Source organism: Oncorhynchus mykiss, chromosome 18 (genome assembly GCF_057628025.1).
Source record: "Oncorhynchus mykiss isolate SJ-2025 chromosome 18, ASM5762802v1, whole genome shotgun sequence".
Lineage (NCBI taxonomy): Eukaryota > Metazoa > Chordata > Actinopteri > Salmoniformes > Salmonidae > Oncorhynchus > Oncorhynchus mykiss.
The window spans coordinates 13295232-13315798 of record NC_143039.1 but is presented as its reverse complement, the minus strand read 5'-3'; the positions used below and the strand labels follow the sequence as shown (position 1 = coordinate 13315798).

Genomic DNA, 20567 nt, shown 5'->3' with positions numbered 1-20567 from the left:
TCAGAGCAGGAAGGGGAGGTGGCTCAGAGCAGGAAGGGGAGGTGGCTCAGAGCAGGAAGGGGAGGGCCATTCTCAGTGAATTTCATAAAAATAGTGAAACATTCAAAAGGTTATTCATTTTTTAGATAAAACTATACTAAATATATTCACGTCACCAAATAATAGATTAAAACACACTGTATTGCAATAAAGGTCTACAGTAGCCTCGGCAGCACTCTGTAGGGTAGCACCATGCTGTAGTTTCCGTCCTCCTCTGGGTACATTGACTTCAATACAAAACCTAGGAGGCTCATGGTTCTCACTCCCTTCCATAGACTTACACAGTAATTATGACAACTTCTGCAGGGCATCCTCCAACCGATCAGAGCTCTTGCAGCATGAACTGACATGTTGTCCACTAAATCAAAGGATTGAATAATAAATCTACTATTGAATGCATCAGCTACAGCTAGATAGCACTGCAGTGCATAGAATGTGGTGAGTAGTTGACTCGAAGAGAAAGACAATAGTGGATTCCTGCTTTTTGGCCGACCCATACGTTGTGTCAAGCTGGGTAAAGGACATAAAAGGGTAATCAATGGGGGTTAATCAATGGGGGTTAATCAATGGGGTTGAGTGTAGAAGTGGATCAAATGAAAAGGAATATTCCTAGTGTTTGTGACACCTGACATTTGGTGAGACAGAGACCTGGTGGCAATGGTGAGACTGAGAAAAGCATGTCTGTCTTGTTGAGCTTTGACAGAGTTGCTACCTGATAAGGTCAGGATAGATTATATTTGGTATTCCGCGAGGACCTATGTTCTGAGTTCATTACGGTGCTTTACGTGCCAAGGATTCGGACATGTTGCAGCAGTGTGTAGAAGAGGGATCCCACGATGTGAGGAAAGTGCAGGAGGGCATAGTCAGAGGGAGTGTACAGTTGGGATACAGAAAGCACTGTGTGTCAACTGGGGGTTGCCAATGCAGCTGAGGATCTGAAATGCCTTGTGAGAGAGACAGGTTAAAATTGCCAGAGTTCGAGTTGGGCAGAAAGTTTCCTCTACGCTGAAGCAGTGAAGAGGGTATCCCAAGGGTGAGCGAGTTGACTGGGAGCCTCCCAGTGAGTAGGCCTAAAGAGAGGATACGTTTTAGTGTGGTTGGATTTCTGATCAAAGGCACCGATGGAGCAGAAAGTACAGGTGGCTGTTGCAGCTGCAGAGAAACAGGGAAAGTGTTCAACTGAAATGTGTCTTCAGCGTTTAACCCAAACCCCTCTGAATCAGAGAGGTGCAGGGGTCTGCCTTAATCGACGTCTTCGGCTCCCGGGAAACAGTGGGTTAACTGCCTTGCTCAGGGGCAGAACGACAGATTGTTACCATGTCAGCTTGGGGATTTGATCCAGCAACCTTTCGGTTACTGGCCCAGCACTCTAACCATTAGGCTACCTGCCCCCCACGAACAAAATAAAACAGGTAAAACACTGTGAGAGAGGATCGTTTAGGGCCAAAGTAAGTGGGATGGGGTGGAGGTTTTTTGGGGGGATTGTGTATAGGTGTACAGATACATCTTTGGTGGTTGTGGGGGAACAGGAAGTTCTGGGCAGGCGCCTTAACTGTGTTGTCAAGACGATAACTTTTGTGTCGCTTTCAAATGCATTACTACTGGTATGTAATAGCACGTTTAAACGTTCTAATATCAAAAGGTAACAAATAACTTAACGTTTTTATCATGTTTGGTAAAGGTTTTATGTGTTATTTTTGTGTCAAACCGAGTGAGTGAAGAACGTGATGAAATCTATTTTTCAAGTCACATAAACTAGAGACTGGGTTTGTCTGAGTGACTGTACATCATTTCTTAAAAGGTAATTTTATAAAAAATACAAGTATTTGATATTTCTGAGTTCGTTTGACATTGGTTTTGTGTAAAATTCACAAGCTGGTAAAATGGTGGCGCCCACTTGGTCTGCTTCAACGGACCTCGGTGCAGGCAGTGCTCGTGCATCAGAGAGAGACAAATTCACAGCTACACTACTGGCTTGAAGATGAATGTAATGTTTATCCATTTTTCACATGTGTAGCAATATTCAGACACATTCAGTTCTTTCTATCTATAATTGTTACTATGGTGTGAACGGGAAAGACAATAGTTTTTTTTGTGATTGAAATAATACAGTGAAGACCAGGTTATTCCAGAAAATAGTTCATTGTGCTGCTTAATTAAAACAACAACTGCAACCTAAATGGTTTTGGGTCTTTAATGGTTTATGTAAATGTAGGAAATCTACTCTAAGTGTATTTACGTTGTGATTTAGTGTGTAATTTGTGTCTAATGTGAATTAATTCATGTTTTGTTGTCAATGCTTAGCTACCTGATCTATTGAAATGAGATAATTGAACAAGAAAAAATAGAATGTAATTTTAGAGAATAAAGAAAGTGCCAGAACTGCCAAGACAGTTTTTGTGTAGTTGCTCTTTATTACTACAGGTAACATCAACAGTGAGGACAAACCCAGCCTGCCTCTCTCCTTCCACACCTACAGTCACTGGGTCCTGATTGTGACAGTGGAGCCCAGTTTGCTCTGCAGGATCCAGAGATGGCATCAGTGAAGCTGGAAGACTGCAGTCAAACACTGGAGCTGAATGTCAACATTAAAGATGAAGAAGAGGAGGAGAAGATTGGGGAATCTGTTTATGATGGTAAGAGCAGGTTTTATCTTACTAAATGTATGTTGTTCATTCCAACTTCCTACTGTGTATGAAAAGTTGCAGTAGAACTGTTTCAATGAGAAGGTAGATGTTATTTCATGCTAATGCTAATTAATTATTTGTGTAAAACTAACAATGAAATACAACCCGGACTCATCCTCTGGCTTAAAAACAGAAGTTCAAACTCTTGCGGTATGGTAGTGTAACCGATGTGAAATGGCTAGCTAGTTAACGGTGTTCGCGCTAAATAGCGTTTTAATCGGTGACGTCACTTGCTCTGAGACCTTGAAGTAGTAGTTCCCCTTGCTCTGCAAGGGCCGAGGCTTTTGTGGAGCGATGGGTAACGATGCTTCGAGGGTGACTGTTTTTGATGTGTGCAGAGGGTTCCTGGTTCGCGCCCGGGTATGGGCGAGGGGACGGTCTAAAGTTATACTGTTACAGTAGCTCAATGTATGCAGGGTTGGGTGGGTTACTTTCAGGGTGACAGCTGCACTTAAATAAAAAAAAAACTACTTTTTAACTAGGCACGTCAGTGAAGAACACATAAATGGATTAACATAAATGTACAGTACCAGTCAAAAGTTTGGACACACCTACTCCTTCCAGGGTTTTTCTTTATTTAAAAAAAAAAAAAATTCTACATTGTAGAATAACAGTGAAGACATCAAAACTATGAAATAACTTTCAAGCAATGTATAAGAGAGTTATACTCCAGTCCAGTAGGTGGCGGTAGTGCAACATTTATTGGATGCCAACAGCCGTTAAACATAATCGAAGAACTCACCTGTAATGTGCCACGTCTACCACAACCTTTCCTATCGTGTTATCACTACAGCATTTTAGGAAGCCATTGTTCAAAGTGTGTTCATGCATACAGTACAATGGGAGGGGGGTGTGGCATGCACAGGAGAACCAGGAAGTTGATCTCAGACGTCTATTTAGGACTGGGATCCAATTCGGAGTTAACAGATTAACAGTGAGGACAAACCTAGTCTGCCTTTCTCCTTTCACATCGAGTTCAAACCTTCAGTCACTGGGTCCTGATTGTGACAGTGGAGCCCAGTTTGCTCTGCAGGATCCAGAGATGACATCAGTGAAGCTGGAAGACTGCAGTCAAACACTGAAACTGAATGTCAACATTAAAGATGAAGAAGAGGAGGAGAAGATTGGGAAATGTGTCAATCATGGTAAAAGCAGGCACTATCTTCGTAAATTAGACCTCCATAATTTATGACCCAGTCTAATGCTAGGTTGAATTCTGCTTCTATCGGGAATGGCGTCGTGTGGGAGAGCGGTTTGCTGATGTTAATAACGTTGTGAACAGAGTGCCCCGTGGTGGTGTTGTTATGGGCAGGCATAAACTACGGTCAACGAACATGATTGCATTTTATCGATGGAAGTTTGAATGCACAAAAATACCGTGACGAGATCCTGAAGCCTACTGTGAGACCTTTAAAAAAAATGGGCATCTGGGACCAAGAGATGCATATCTGCATTCCCAGTCGTGAAATCCATAGATTAGGGCCTAATTCATTTCTTTCAATTTACCGATTTGTAAAATCGTATGAAATAGTTGCATACTGCATTTATTTATGTTAAGTATACATAGTCTACTACTCAATGGGGTAAACATGAACGACAACAACAAAGGGACACAGTGACCTTCGCTCCTGCTTGACAAGCACTACTCTGGCAACCTAGTATGAAGTAGCTGCCTAGTAGCCATGGCAACCTAGTATGAAGTAGCTGCCTAGTAGCCATGGTAACCTAGTATGAAGTAGATACCTAGTAGCTATTTTCAGGGTGACAACCTTTTTAACTAGGCACGTCAGTTAAGAACACATTCTTATTTACAATGACCGCCTACACCTGGACGAAGCTGGGCTAATTGTGTGCAGCCCAATGGGACTCCCAATCACAGCTTGTGATACAGCCTGGATTCAAACCAGGGTGTCTGTAGTGACTCCTCGAGTACTGCGATGCAGTGTCTTAGACCGCTGAGCCACTCAGGAGCACATGATAACCATCAATCTTTTTTTATTTTTATTTTTTTAAATAAAGAGTTCAATTTTATAGCTAAAACTGTACAATTATTTGTGTAAAACTAACAATGAAATACAACCCAGACTCATCCTCTGGCTTAAAAACAGAAGTCCAAACTCTGGCGGTATGGTAGCTCAGTGTACGCAGGGTTGGGTGGGTTACTTTCTAAATGGAATCTGTTACAAGGTACCTGTCCAAAATTATAGTCAGTAACGTAATTTTTGGATTACCTCAACTCAGTAACGTAATCTGATTACATTACGTTACTTTTAGATTACGTTCCCCGTTAATTAAGAGGCATTAGAATAATACAAATGAATGTTGCCAATTGAATGATATCTATTGATTTATCCTGCAATGTTAAAGTTTACATAGCTGGCAATATATGGATGTTAAATTTTACTTTATGGGCTGGTTATGTAGGCTTCTTCTAACCCGTTGCTTTCTACTACATCTAATAATATGATTAAATTATATCTTTACATTAAAAACCAAAGTCTATCAGAATTCCAGTCAGTCCAATAAATGTTATACCCCTTGATCTTCAACAATAGGACTTGGAAGTATAGATGAGCCAAATAGTTTTACCTGAGCACGACACCAAAACGAAGGACTTATTAGCCAGCCCTACTATTTATTGTCTCAGAGGACTGATTTAGTTGAAAAATAAATGCTGCGCTCGTGGAATGGCATGCTTTGACAAGTGTGCAAAGCTGTCAAGGCAAAGGGTGGCTACTTTGAAATATAAAAAATACTTTTTTTTTTTGGGTTACTACATGATTCCTTATGTTATTTCATGGTTTTGATGTCTTCATTATACTAAAATGTAGAAAATAGTAAAAATAAAGAAACCCTTGAATCAGTAGACGTGTCCAAACTTTGACTGGTACTGTGTATATAGAATGTATAAGTCCCTAAACAGATTGCCCCTCTAAGTCTATTAAAAGTGTGCAAGTTTGAGCATGTGTCCATTAGGCCAATGGATGTTTTATTTTTATCAACATGAATTAGATTGGGCATTAAAAACCCCACTTTTATTCTATAGGCTGGGATCCACACTATGCTGTTGTTATTCCATAGGCTTGGATCCACACTATGCTGTTGTTATTCCATAGGCTTGGATCCACACTATGCTGTTGTTATTCCATAGGCTTGGATCCACACTACGCTGCTGTTATTCCATAGGCTGGGATCCACACTATGCTGCTGTTATTCCATAGGCTGGGATCCACACTATGCTGTTGTTATTCCATAGGCTTGGATCCACACTATGCTGTTGTTATTCCATAGGCTTGGATCCACACTATGCTGTTGTTATTCCATAGGCTTGGATCCACACTACGCTGCTGTTATTCCATAGGCTGGGATCCACACTATGCTGCTGTTATTCCATAGGCTTGGATCCACACTATGCTGTTGTTATTCCATAGGCTTGGATCCACACTAAGCTGCTGTTATTCCATAGGCTTGGATCCACACTACGCTGCTGTTGCAAGAGTGAATTTTTCATGGCTGTCCACTGGTTTCAAAATCAATGATTGACAGGCAGCATAAACTTCTTGAATTAAACCATTATTGGATTCAAATACACATTTAGATTTGTGAACAGCCATCCACAACAACCACAGTCTGTAAGGCGCTAATAGCTGAATGAGAGAGCAGCAGTGTGATTCACATCAATGTGTTATATAGATAACAATAATAAGTGATATCCGTATCATTGTAGACCACGGTATCCTTACCGCCAAGCGTTTATTCAAGTTGGATAATTTAGTGTGTCATCATAGTGGTCTCTGATTGGTGGTCATCATCTGGTGTGTCATAGTGGTCTCTGATTGGTGGTCATCATTTGGTGTGTCATAGTGGTCTCTGATTGGTGTGTCATCATAGTGGTCTCTGGTCATCATTTGGTGTGTCATCATAGTGGTCTCTGATTGGTGGTCATCATTTGGTGTGTCATCGTAGTGGTCTCTGATTGGTGGTCATCATTTGGTGTGTCATCATAGTGGTCTCTGATTGGTGGTCATCATTTGGTGTGTCAACATTTATCATAGTGGGCTCCACTGTCACAATCAGGACCCAGTGACCCAGTACTCTGGTCGCTCATTACTCTGGTCGCTCATTACTCTGGTCCCTCATTACTCTGGTCCCTCATTACTCTGGTCCCTCATTACTCTGGTCGCTCATTACTCCGGTCGCTCATTACTCTGGTCGCTCATTACTCCGGTCGCTCATTACTCTGGTCGCTCATTACTCTGGTCGCTCATTACTCTGGTCGCTCATTACTCCGGTCGCTCATTACTCCGGTCGCTCATTACTCTGGTCGCTCATTACTCTGGTCCCTCATTACTCTGGTCCCTCATTACTCCGGTCGCTCATTACTCTGGTCGCTCATTACTCTGGTCGCTCATTACTCTGGTCGCTCATTACTCTGGTCGCTCATTACTCCGGTCGCTCATTACTCCGGTCGCTCATTACTCCGGTCGCTCATTACTCCGGTCGCTCATTACTCCTGTCGCTCATTACTCTGGTCCCTCATTACTCTGGTCCCTGGACTCTGGGCTGAATACCATCTCTATTGTTCCAGGACATTTTCTTTACTGTAGTGAAGTAAAAGTGGTAAAAAAGAAGAGTACTTTACGCCACAGGGTGTAGGTGAGACTTCCAACGTTTGCCCTGAGAATCCTATCAGACAGGTAGGAGTCAGACTTTTGGAAAGCGTTGATTCTTGATTTTTAGCCCACCCATACGTTTTGTCAAGTTGGGGAAAGAACAAACTGGGAATGGTTATATCTGTGTTACAAAGTTTCGAGAAGTGGAATTGTTTTGATTTTTTTTTTGCTTATCCACCGCCCAGAGGAAGCGGATGCTTCAAGTCACGCGGCTCGGGTCTCAACCTGTGGGGTGCTTTGCTCTCCGGAGTAGGGCCCCGCTCAAAGGGGGGATCAGTGGGGTAGAGGGGTATCAAATGAAAAGGAATATTCCTAGTGTTTGTTGCCAGCCGTTTGGTGAGACATAGACCCGGTGGCAATGGCTTGACTGAGAAAAGTCTGTCTTGAGCTTTGACCGAGTTGCTACCTGAAAAGGTTAGGTTATATTTGGTGTTCTGTGAGGGCCTGTGTTCTGAGTTCATTACGGTGCTTTAGGTGCCAATAATCCTATCATGTTGCAGCAGTGTGTAGAAGAGAGATCCCACTATGTGAGGAAAGTGCAGGAGGGCCTAGTAGAGGGAGTGTACGGTTGGGATACAGAAAGCACTGTGTGTCAACTGTGGGGTTGCCAATGCAGCTGAGGATCTGAACTGGCTTGTGAGAGAGACCGGTTGAAATTGTCAGTTTGAGTGGGGCAGAACGTTTCCTATGCTGAGACAATAAAGAGAGTAGAGGGTAGCCCAAGGGCAAGGGAGCCTCCCAGTGAGTTGGTCTGAAAAAAGAAAGATCCAGAGAGGATGAGTTTTAGTAAGGTTGGATATGTTGCGTTTATAACCATGGTGATGAACTGCACTGCACTGGTGGAGTGGAAATCACAGAAGGTACATGTGGTAGTTGCAGCAGCAGAGAAATATTTGGGTGTGAGATTTTAGTACAGAAGATCTACAGTCAGTTTTGAGGGAAGGGGTTCCATCCTCCACGGCGGATGGCCTGTTGTAGGATCATTTAGGGCTAAAGTGGTGGGTTCTGGGGGATAGTGTGTAGGTGCAGGAATAGATGGTGCAATTTTCAGATTTTCACATTCTCCTTTCACACACAGTACGCACATACATTTATACTGACTACACACCCACTCACATACAAGCTGCTACTACTCTGTTTATCTTATCCTGTTGCCTAGTCCCCTTACATATCTACCTCCATCACTCCAGTATCCCTGCACATCTAAATATGGTATTGGAACTGACTTTTTAACTATTTGCTGTATATATAGTATACTTACTTGTGTATTTCCTATTCTTATTTCTTGTGTATTTTTTTTCTAGTAATATGGTTATTGATAATTGCATTATTTGGTTTGGAGTTTGCAAGAAAGGCATTTCACTGTGCTTGTGACGTTACAACTGAACTTAAAACATCTTTGGTTGTAGTGTTGGAACAAGAAGTTCCGGGAAGGCCGAAACTAGAACTGTGTTGTCAAGATACCTTTTGTGTCCGTTTTTTTAAATGTATTACTACAGGTATGTAATTGCACGTTTAAACTGTCTAATATCAAAATAACATGTCATAACGTGCTAGGTAACAAATTATCACGTTTGGTAAAGGTTGTGTGTTATTTTGCTTCAAACCGAGTGAGTGGAAAACGTGGCTAATACAATTTTATACGTCAGTCAATGAACATAAATTATGAAATTACCTTTCAATAAATTATTTATTTTCGATTTCTGAGCTCCTTTTACATGTTATTGGTTTTGTGTAAAATTCGCGAGTTTTTAAAATGGCTGGGACAGCTCTGTCTGCGTGCGGGCAGTGCAGATGCACCAGAGAGCGACAATTCCACGGTTGCCCTACAGTTGTGAGGCTAAATGCAATGTTTATCTTTTATTTTTGTTTAAAAAAAATTACATGTGTAATAATATTCGGACACATTGTATTTCACATTATAGATAGAAACAATCGTTTTTTTGTAGGTGAAATAATACAGTGAAGACGACGTTATTCAAGAAAATTATTCATCGTGCTTCCTCAAACACTGCAACCTTAATGGCTTGAGTCATTTATGCATTGATGTAAATGTAGGAAATCTACTATAGGTTAAGTGCACTTACGTTGTGTAATTTAAAGTGTGCACTCGTCTAATGTGAATTAATGTTTTGTAGTCTATGCATAGCAACCTGATTCATTGAAATTCGATAATTGAACAAGGAAAAAACAAAATATTTTTAAGAGAATAAAGTAAGTGCCAGAACTGTCAAGACAATAACTTTTGTGTCCGTTTCTCTTTATTACTACAGGCCAACGCGGATTAAGTCTGATTCCGGTAACATCCACAGTGAGGACAAACCCAGCCTGCCTCTCTCCTTCCACACTGACTCCAAACCTACAGTCACTGGGTCCTGATTGTGACAGTGGAGCCCATTTTGCACTGCAGGATCCAGAGATGACATCAGTGAAGCTGGAGGACTGCAGTCAAACACTGGAGCTGAATGTCAACATTAAAGATGAAGAAGAGGAGGAGAAGATTGGGAAATCTGTTTCTCATGGTAAGAGCAGGTTCTATCTAACTAAGTTTGTTGTTCATTCCAACTTCCCGCTGTGTATGAAAAGTTGCAGTAGAGAAGGTAAATGTTATTTCATGCTACTGAGACTTGCATGGTTTGACACCAGTATTGTCAGCATGTTTGATTCACTGGGCTGTCTGGAGTGATCAGAGAGTAGACTAAAGTGAAGTAGACAAGGTCAACTTTCTCCCCAGTCTGTGGTACTGAGTATTCTGGAACAGGTTTTCATCAAGGATCTCTCTGTACTTTGTTCTGTTCATCTTTTCCTCCATCCTGACTAGTCTCCCAGTCCCTGCTGCTGAAAAACCTCCCCACAGCATGATGCTGCCACCACCATGCTTCACTGTAGGGATGGTTCCAGGTTTCCTCCAAATGTGACGCTTGGCATTCAGGCCAACATTTTGGTTTCATCAGACCAGAGAATGTTGTTTCTCCTGGTCTGAAAGTCTTTAGTTGCCTTTTGGAAAACTCCAAGCGGGTTGTCATGTGCCTTTTTTACTGAGGAGTGGCTTCGTCTAGCCACTCTACCATGAAGGCCTGATTGGTGGAGTGCTGCAGAGATGGTTGTACTTCTGGAATGTTCTCCCATCTCCACAGAGGAACTCTGGAGCTTTGTCAGAGTGACCATCGGGTTCTTGGTCACCTCCCTGACCAAGGTCCTTCTCCCCTGATTGCTCAGTTTGGCCGGGCGGCCAGCTCTAGGAATAGTCTTGGTGGTTCCAAACTTCTTCCATTTAAGAATGATGGAAACCACTGTGTTCTTGGAGACCTTCAATGCTGCAGAAATGTTGTTGGTACCCTTCCCCAGATGGGTGCCTCGAAACAATCCTGTCTCAGAGCTCTACGGACAATTCCTTCAACCTCATGGCTTGGTTTTTGCTCTGACATGCACTGTCAACTGTGGGACCTTATATACACAGGTGTGTTCCTTTCCAAATCATGTCCAATCAATTGAATTTATCACAGGTGGATTCCAAACAAGTTGTAGAAACATCTCAAGGATGATAAATGGGAACAGGATGCACCAGAGCTCAATTTTGAGTCTCATAGCAAAGTGTCTGAATACTTATGTAAATAAGGAATTTCTGTTTTTTATTTTTAATACATTTGCAAACATGTCTCTCACTGTTCAAATAAACATTAAAATGACAGACTGATCATTTCTTTGTCAGTGGGCAAACGTATAAAATCAGCAGGGGGATAAAATACTTTATTCCCTCGCTGTATGTCGCCCAATACAGCCAGAAGAGGACTGGCCACCCCTCAGACTGGTTCCTCTCTAGGTTTCTTCCTAGTGTTCCTGTGTTCTGGGGAGTTTTTCTTAGCCGCTTTCTTATTGGTGTTTTTAAGCTGGATTTCTGTATAAGTACTTTGTGCCAACTGCTGATGTAAAAAGTGCATAAAATGTATTTGATTGACATGTACAATGAGTGTACAAAACATTAAGAACACCTTCCACATGTTGAGTTGCATGGAATCTACAAGGTGTGGAAAGCTTTCCACAGGGATGATGGCGCATGTCGACTCCAATGCTTCCCAGTTGTGTCAAGTTGGCTAAATGTCTTTTGGGTGGTGGACCCATTCTTCACACACACAGGAAATGTTTGCACATGGAAAAACCCAGAAGCATTGCATTTATTAACACAAACTGGTGCGCCTGGCACCTACTACCATACCCCGTTAAAAGGCACTTCAATATTTTGTCTTGCCCATTCACCCTCTGAATGGCAGACATACACAATCCATGTCACAATTGTATCAAGCCTTAAAAATCATTTTAATTTGTTTCTTCGTCTACACTGATTGAAGTGGATTAAACAAGTGACCTCAATAAGGAATCATAGCTTTAACATGGTCAGTCTGTCATGGAAAGAGCAGGTGTTCCTAATGTTTTGGCGGTCAGTGTATATCACACCCACTGATTCTTCTGTTGTTCACACAGGATACCATGTTGAGACATTCTCTACATCCAGAGAGCAACAGCAGGAAGATCCCAGAGCTAAGAGGTCTCACCACTGCCCACATTGTGAGGAGATTTTCCCAATTCTATCAAAGCTAAAAATACACCTAAAAATGCACACAGAAGAAAATCTGTATTCCTGCATTGACTGTGGGAAGAGTTTCACAACATCAAGGGCTCTGACAGTTCATCGGAGAGTACACACAGGAGAGAAGCCTTACAACTGCTCTGACTGTGGGGAGAGTTTCTCTCAACAGAGCAATTTAAAAAAACACCAACGTATACATACAGGAGAGAAGCCTTACTCTTGCTCGGCCTGTGGGAGGAGTTTCTCTCAACAGAGCAACTTCAAAAAACACCAACGGATACACACAGGAGAGAAGCCATACTCCTGCTCTGATTGTGGAAAAGGCTTCACAACATCAACTGAGCTAACAGTTCATCAGAGAACACACACAGGAGAGAAGCCTTACTTCTGCTCTGACTGTGGAAAGAGTTTCTCCCGATTGGATACCTTAAAAGTACATGAACGTGTACATACAGGAGAGAAACCATACTCCTGCTCTGACTGTGGAAAATGCTTCACAACATCATCTGAGCTAACAGTTCATCAGAGAACACACACAGGAGAGAAGCCTTACTTCTGCTCTGACTGTGGAAAAAGTTTCTCCCAATTGGAGAAGTTAAAATGTCACCAGCGAATACATACAGACCAAAAGTCTTACTTCTGCTCCGACTGTGGGAAGAGTTTCACCCGATTGGATACCTTAAAATGTCACCAGCGTATACATACAGGAGAGAAGCCTTACTTCTGCTCTGATTGTGGGAAGAGTTTCACCCGATTGGATACCTTAAAATGTCACCAGCGTATACATACAGGAGAGAAGCCTCATCAGTTCTCTCAGACCAGCTAAGAGTAAAGTCATTACATCACTTCATTCTCATCTCATAAATGAAGTGGTAACAGTGAATTTGATAACATTTAAGAAAGAATAAAACACTATTGGGATCCTATTGTTTCTCACTGAGAGAGAACTGTGCAGAGGAAATGGCGTGTTATAGAATGTTAGCTTCTTGTTATTTTGCTGATCAGTGAGCACCATGTCAGTTGTATTTATTTATTTAATTTAGCTTTTACTCTAAAGATATTGAGAGTACCTTGAATTTCCCCTTAGGGTTGAATGCCCTCTGAGGCTTCTCACATTGTAACCATGGAGTCTAATGGTTGACTGGGTGGTGCTGCTTCCCTCTGCAGTTCTCTGTGGAAATGAGCTGGTAGACACAACATGGGTCAGAGATGGTGTGATGATCAGTTTTCTGTGGAAATGAGCTGGTAGACACAACATGGGTCAGAGATGGTGTGATGATCAGTTCTCTGTGGAAATGAGCTGGTAGACACAACATGGGTCAGAGATGGTGTGATCAGTCTTCACCATTAGTTTGGGTGGATTCTTTTTTTTTACTACGAAGTAACTTTTGTTTTAATGATACACATACTTTGAAACGACTACATGTTTATTCAATTGTCTTACTAGATTTATTATTTGTCATCAAATGTATTTGGTTAACTGCATTGAACTTGATATGCTAATTAAAAATAAATATTCTACATGAATTTGTGCTGGTCAAACTTTGGGTTATCTATACAGACAATGTAATGTGTTTTGTTTAATTGATGTTATTCAAACTAATGTAAATGTCTATGTATCTACTGAATACATGTCACTACACCTATACATGCCAATTAGTCCCCAGGATGTTCTACAATACATACAAATCGTGTTTTGCAGTATAAAGGACATGTCTTCATATTTAAATAAATGTTATTTTATTTTGTAATGTGTTTTCTATGGTGCCAGAGTCCAGGGACAATATTACTACCACAATTCAAGTATGATCCACTTACTATTGGGGAATGGAACCAGAGAGGAAGCTTGTGTTACGCTTTCCCTGCCTCATTATTCAGAGTGGAAGAGCTGTGAACTCACCTGTGATGGTCCACATCTACCAGAACCCCTCCCCGCCTCATTGTTCAGAGTGGAAGAGCTGAGAACTCACCTGTGATGGCCCACGTCTACCAAAACCTTTCCTAGTGTGTTAGTAAGCACCACAGCATTTTAGGAAGCCATTGTTCAAATTGTGTTCATACATACAGTAACAATGGGAGGAGGGGGTGTGGCCTGCACAGGGGAGAACCAAGAGGTTGAGCTCCGACTTCTATTCCGGACTAGGATCCTACCCAGAGTTGACAGTGAGGACAAACCCAGCCTGCCTGTCATCCAAACCTACAGTCACTGGGTCCTTATTGTGACTGGAGCCCAGCACCTCTACTTCCTGCAGCTATGGTAATGATTATAACGTTTCCTCATGAGCATAGCAGGTATCCATGGTAGTGTTTATGTTGTGTCATCAGCATAACAGGTATTTCATATTAATAACACCTTCCTAATATTCAGTTACACCTTTTTTGCCCTCCGATCAGCCTCAAATCTAGGGACATGGACTTTACAAGGTGTCGAAAGCGTTCCACAGGGATGCTGGCCCATGTTGACTCCTATGCTTCCTAGTTGTGTCAAGTTGGCTGGATGTGCCTGGCACCTGCTACCATACCACGTGCAAAGGCACTTCAATCTTTTTGTTTTGCCCAAAGTTACTCTCAACTGCAGCGGCAGCTGCTGATTGGCTGAATACCCGGGTCGCGAGATGGTTCGTTGTCAGCAAAGCGGCTTGACAGAACTATGATGCCACGTTTTCGAACCACAGGGGTGAGAACTCGAGCTGTCAGATATTGAAGGCCAAGAGTTTCAAATCGTTTTACCGGAACACGTCTTAACACTTGAAATTATCATTTTTCACTTGCTTGTTTCAAGTGTCAAAATTCTTTTTTTTGTACACATGATTAAAAAAAAACCCTGTCCAGTGTCTGTACAGGCGATTTGAACACTTATGGGCATTTTTACATGCGTTCATTACACCTGTTCAGCCTGTCGGGTAAGGAATGACGTTTTTGTAGTCGTTTTTGGATAATTGCCGAAAACTTATTTGGTAGCTAACGTCACAATTTATAATTTTGTTTTTTATTTTTAAGCATTTATGTATTGCACAAAGGTGTCTTATTTTCAATTAAGCTAGCCATAATTTGTCCTTGTCTGAAGTATTAAGCTAATCACCTACTTTTTCAAAACCCCATTTGTTTGATGAATAAATTAAAGCAATAGTAGTCACTACTTTCCAAACCACAAAGGCTGAAGTCAAATGTTTTATAAACTGTTTCCGATGCAGCGGAGGAAGGACCAGGGTGCACAACATTTGAGATAAATAAGCTTCTTGTGCGTATGGAAAATATCTGGGGTCTTCATTTCAGCTCATAAAACATGAGACCAATACTTTACATGTTGCATTTATATTTTTGTTCGGTGTATACTTACTCCCTGACGTTGTCCAAGTTCTGATTTCTCATTCATTCCATATTGCCCACTTCCTCACCAGACAGTAGCAACAAACTATTAGAAACGGTGCTAATTTCATTCATCAACATTTTAGAAAGGGCAGTAGACATTTCCCCGATCATAGTCTAGCTCAAAACTAATGAGACTTTCAGTATGTAACAGTACAAAACATTACTTTTAGCAAACATAAAATAAGTTGACTGAATAGATATTTAATAAACATTTCAAAACAATACATTATACTATAGATCTGCTAAATTACATCCAGCATAAAAAAACAGAAACTCAAATAATTCTGTATTTATTTGATGTAACAATTGTTCATGAAGCAAACATTGTATGACTTGGTGAAGGTGGTAGAAGGAAGCTGTCTGTTTTCCTCCCCCTCCTTCATTCGTGGTGCTCCTTCAACGTAGCATTTGGAGATTCCTGTGAACATCATCATAAACATGTCATTCTGGACTGGAATTTAGACCAGTTGACAATTCAACAGAATTCAGTCTTGTTCATGTTGATGATCGGTACAACATGAGACAGATAGCAAGCCATGGTGTATGAGTCAATATTACCTGTTTATTACGTTGGTAATTTAGTTTTTAATACCACAAAACCCAGAGGAGCCTTATGGCTATATGTCCAATATACCCACGGCTATGGGCTGTATCCAGGCACTCCGTTGCATCATGCAGAAGAACAGCCCCAAGCCGTGGTATATTGTCGATATACCACAAACCCCTGAGGTGCCTTATTGCTTAAATAACACAGATACATGCGCATGTGAGGTTTCAAATAATGTTACCACTACTAGCTTGCTCTCTCCCTGCTTTTCCTGAACATGTTCATCTAATATAGCTAGTTGTTATTGTTCTTCCTTGCTCATCCAAAGCAGGCTTTTCTCCTCCTCGCTAGTCTTCAGATGCTTGACTAAATGATAATGTTGTGGCTGTAACATGGACATTGCATTAGAACAACTAGATACACTCATAGAAAAATGGGTTCCAAAAGGCTTCTTCAGCTGTCCCCATAGTATAACTATTTGGTTCCAGGTAGAACCCTTTTGGGATCCGTGTAGAACCCCATTTCCACAGAGGGTTCTACCTGGAACCCAAGAGGGTTCTTCAAAAAGTTAGCCTATGGGGACAGTTGAATAACTTAATGTTCTAGATGGCACCTTTTTTAAGAGTGTAGCTTTATCAGATAGACATTATCAGGAAAAGCAGCTCATTTAGCAAGCCAATAAAATACCTATTGCATTGGTTCAACCTTGAAATATAACTAAAGATGGAGATCTTACTTTTTATCTCTGTAGCAGTTTGCTCTCACCTCGTCTGGGCACTGCAACAGACAGATCTTATTCCCCATTCTCTATTGTTTAGATTCTGCAGGGAGCTAGCCTGTTCTCCTAAAACATTCGCTAAGTTAGCCAACTTGATCAAATAAATCTCCGCTTGCTAACTAGCAACGCCAACCAATTACACAACAAATACAAAGTAAACAATTATTTTCTAAACTAATATTAGTCTCAACCAAATGACAAGTACAACGAACTATTGCTCTGTTCCACAACGTAACAACCATTAGTTACAGGTTAGACAGAATACTATTTCTAGATAGCTAACTAGTCATGCTATTTCAATGAAAATAAACTAGCTAGCCAGCGTCAGCTTTGTAGTTGTAATGCTATGTGGGAAAAGTCGTTTAAATTTATTCCTCCGTTTCTCACCAACGCCTTGCTGTTTACATTCTGTAAATCTAACGTTAATTGACCAATTTTAACAATTTGATCCATATTTAGAAACATCTCCTCCCTCCCCGAGTAAGCAATTCATGTCAGTGTAGGAAAGGATGAAACAGCGTCTGTGCCACTAGTAAGTACAGATAGTATAAATCGCCTCGCACGGTCCCCGCAGCCGGACAACTTTCTCATGGCTTCTGGAGGGAGATGCTGTAGGAATGCTCAACCGGTGTCACTTTCAACCGGTTTTCCCCATTAAGCAGCGAGTCGGAGTCAGAGATCGAGCCTTCTCTGGTCTCTACTCCTCCCGTTACGGGGTCTAAGACGCCGAAGCCTCCCACCATTAGCTCTGACAAATTGAAAACCCTAGTCATTGGCGACTCCATTACCCGCAGTATTATACTTAAAACGAATCATCCAGCGATCATACACTGTTTACCGGGGGGCAGGGCTACCGACGTTAAGGCTAATCTGAAGATGGTGCTGGCTAAAACTGGCGAGTGTAGAGAGTATAGGGATATTGTTATCCATGTCGGCACCAACGATGTTAGGATGAAACAGTCAGAGGTCACCAAGCGCAACATAGCTTCAGGGTGTAAATCAGCTAGAAAGATATGTCGGTATCGAGTAATTGTCTCTGGCCCCCTCCCAGTTAGAGGGAGTGATGAGCTCTACAGCTGTCTCACAACTCAATCGCTGGTTGAAACTGTTTTCTGCCCCTCCCAAAAGATAGAATTTATAGATAATTGGCCCTCTTTCTGGGACTCGCCCACAAACAGGACCAAGCCTGGCCTTTTGAGGAGTGGCGGACTCCATCCTAGCTGGAGGGGTGCTCTCATTTTATCTATGAACATAGACAGGGCTCCAACTCCCTAGCTTCACAATGTCAGACAGCCTGCCAGCTTAGTGGAGTCTGCCACTAGCACAGTCAGTGTAGTCAGCTCAGCTATCCCCATTGAGATCGTGTCTGTGCCTCGACCTAGGTTGGGCAAAACTAAACATGGCGGTGTTCGCTTTAGCAATCTCCCTGGAATAAAGACCTCCTCCATTCCTGCCATTATTGAAAGAGATCGTGATACATCACATCTCAAAATAGGGCTACTTAATGTTAGATCCCTCACTTCCAAGGCAGTTATAGTCAATGAACTAATCACTGATCATAATCTTGATGTGATTGGCCTGACTGAAACATGGCGTGAGCCTGATGAATTTACTGTGTTAAATGAGGCCTCACCTCCTGGCTACACTAGTGACCATAACCCCTACGCATGCCGCAAAGGCGGAGGTGTTGCTAACATTTACGATAGCAAATTTCAATTTACTAAAAATATAAACGACGTTTTCGTCTTTTGAGCTTCTATTCATGAAATCTATGCAGCCTACTCAATCACTTTTTATAGCTACTTTTTACAGGCCTCCTGGGCCATATACAGCGTTCCTCACGGAGCTCCCTGAATTCCTATCAGACCTTGTAGTCATAGCAGATAATATTCTAATTTTTGGTGACTTTAATATTCACATGGAAAAGTCCACAGACCCACTCCAAAAGGCTTTCGGAGCCATCATCGACTCAGTGGGTTTTGTCCAACATGTCTCCGGACCTACTCACTGCCACAGTCATACTCTGGACCTAGTTTTGTCCCATGGAATAAATGTTGTGGATCTTAATGTTTTTCCTCATAATCCTGGACTATCGGACCACCATTTTATTACGTTTGCAATCGCAACAAATAATCTGCTCAGACCCCAACCAAGGAGCATCAAAAGTCGTGCTATAAATTCTCAGACAACCCAAAGATTAATTGATGCCCTTCCAGACTCCCTCTGCCTACCCAAGGTTGTCAGAGGACAAAAATCAGTTAATCACCTAACTGAGGAACTCAATTTAACCTTGCGCAATACCCTAGATGCAGTTGCACCCCTAAAAACTAAAAACATTTGTCATAAGAAACTAGCTCCCTGGTATACAGAAAATACCCGAGCTCTGAAGCAAGCTTCCAGAAAATTGGAACGGAAATGGTGCCACACCAAACTGGAAGTCTTCTGACTAGCTTGGAAAGGCAGTACCGTGCAGTATCGAAGAGCCCTCACTGCTGCTCGATCATCTTATTTTTCCAACTTAATTGAGGAAAATAAGAACAATCCGAAATGTATTTTTGATAATGTCGCAAAGCTAACTAAAAAGCAGCATTCCCCAAGAGAGGATGGCTTTCACTTCAGCAGTAATACATTCATGAACTTCTTTGAGGAAAATATCATGATCATTAGAAAGCAAATTACGGACTCCTCTTTAAATCTACGTATTCCTCCAAAGCTCAGTTGTCCTGAGTCTGCACAACTCTGCCAGGACCTAGGATCAAGAGAGACACTCACGTGTTTTAGTACTATATCTCTTTACACAATGATGAAAATAATCATGGCCTCTAACCCTTCAAGATACATACTGGACCCTATTCCAACTAAACTACTGAAAGAGCTGCTTCCTGTGTTTGGCCCTCCTATGTTGAACATAATAAAACAGCTTTTTTCCATCTACGTAACATTGCAAAAATCAGAAATTTTCTGTCCACAAATGATGCAGAAAATTGTATCCATGCTTTTGTTACTTCTAGGTTAGATTACTGCAATGCTCTACTTTCCGGCTACCCGGATAAAGCACTAAATAAACTTCAGTTAGTGCTAAATTCGGCTGCTAGAATCCTGACTAGAACCCCAAAGTTGGATCATATTACTCCAGTGCTAGCCTCCCTACACTGGCTTCCTGTCAAAGCAAGGGCTGATTTCAAGGTTTTACTGCTAACCTACAAAGCATTACATGGGCTTGCTCCTACCTATCTTTCTGATTTTGGTCCTGCGGTACATACCTACACGTACGCTACGGTCACAAGACGCAGGCCTCCTAATTGTCCCTAGAATTTCTAAGCAAACAGTTGGAGGCAGGGCTTTCTCCTATAGAGCTCCATTTTTATCACTTTACAAGGTCCCTGTAACACCTAAAGATTTTGCAATTGTTTTAGATGCCGTTCCCTCAGGTGTTGCTATGTTATTCAGGAACGTGTCAAGACTCTCAGTGCCTACCTTCCGTTGACCCTGTTGACTCATCAGTAGGAAAGATTTATTTAACTTTTGGTCCATTCAACAACAGAGCGATACGAACCTTGTTTCAAACAGTTTCATACCTTATGTCATGCCTTATTAGAATGGATTTATTGATAATATCTGTTGGGAAAAAGTTTGGCTGTTGCCACACACATACCTACTTGTTAACAAAATTAAGGAAGTTTCCTTTAAAATTATTCATAAATATTATCCTGCCAACCACTATATGAAGAAGTTGAAGGAAAACATCAACTCAAATTGCTCCTTTTGTAATGACCACCCAGAGACAGTGTTGCATCTTTTTTGGCATTGTATTCATGTAAGAAAATTGGGGCAAGACCTCAGTAGATTTATAATGGAACACATTTATGAAGAACTTACACTA

At 41.6% G+C, this 20567-nt stretch overlaps 1 protein-coding gene across 3 annotated transcripts in view; it reads left to right on the top strand.

Moving 5' to 3' along the window:
* Nucleotides 1–2483: 2483 nt before the first annotated feature.
* Nucleotides 2484–20567, top strand: part of LOC110515909 (uncharacterized) — a 113752-nt gene continuing 95668 nt past the window's right edge. The window contains exons 1-4 of one of the 3 annotated variants that reach the window (XM_036951266.2): nucleotides 2484–2685; nucleotides 3654–3871; nucleotides 9673–9921; nucleotides 11882–13511. In XM_036951266.2, the coding sequence (XP_036807161.2) occupies nucleotides 2573–2685; nucleotides 3654–3871; nucleotides 9673–9921; nucleotides 11882–12813 (1512 nt within the window). In that variant the 5' untranslated portion in view covers nucleotides 2484–2572 and the 3' untranslated portion in view covers nucleotides 12814–13511. Of the gene's footprint in view, nucleotides 2686–3653; nucleotides 3872–9672; nucleotides 9922–11881; nucleotides 13512–20567 lie in introns of those variants that run through there. The other 2 variants (XM_090207091.1, XM_090207090.1) reach the window with 2 other exon arrangements.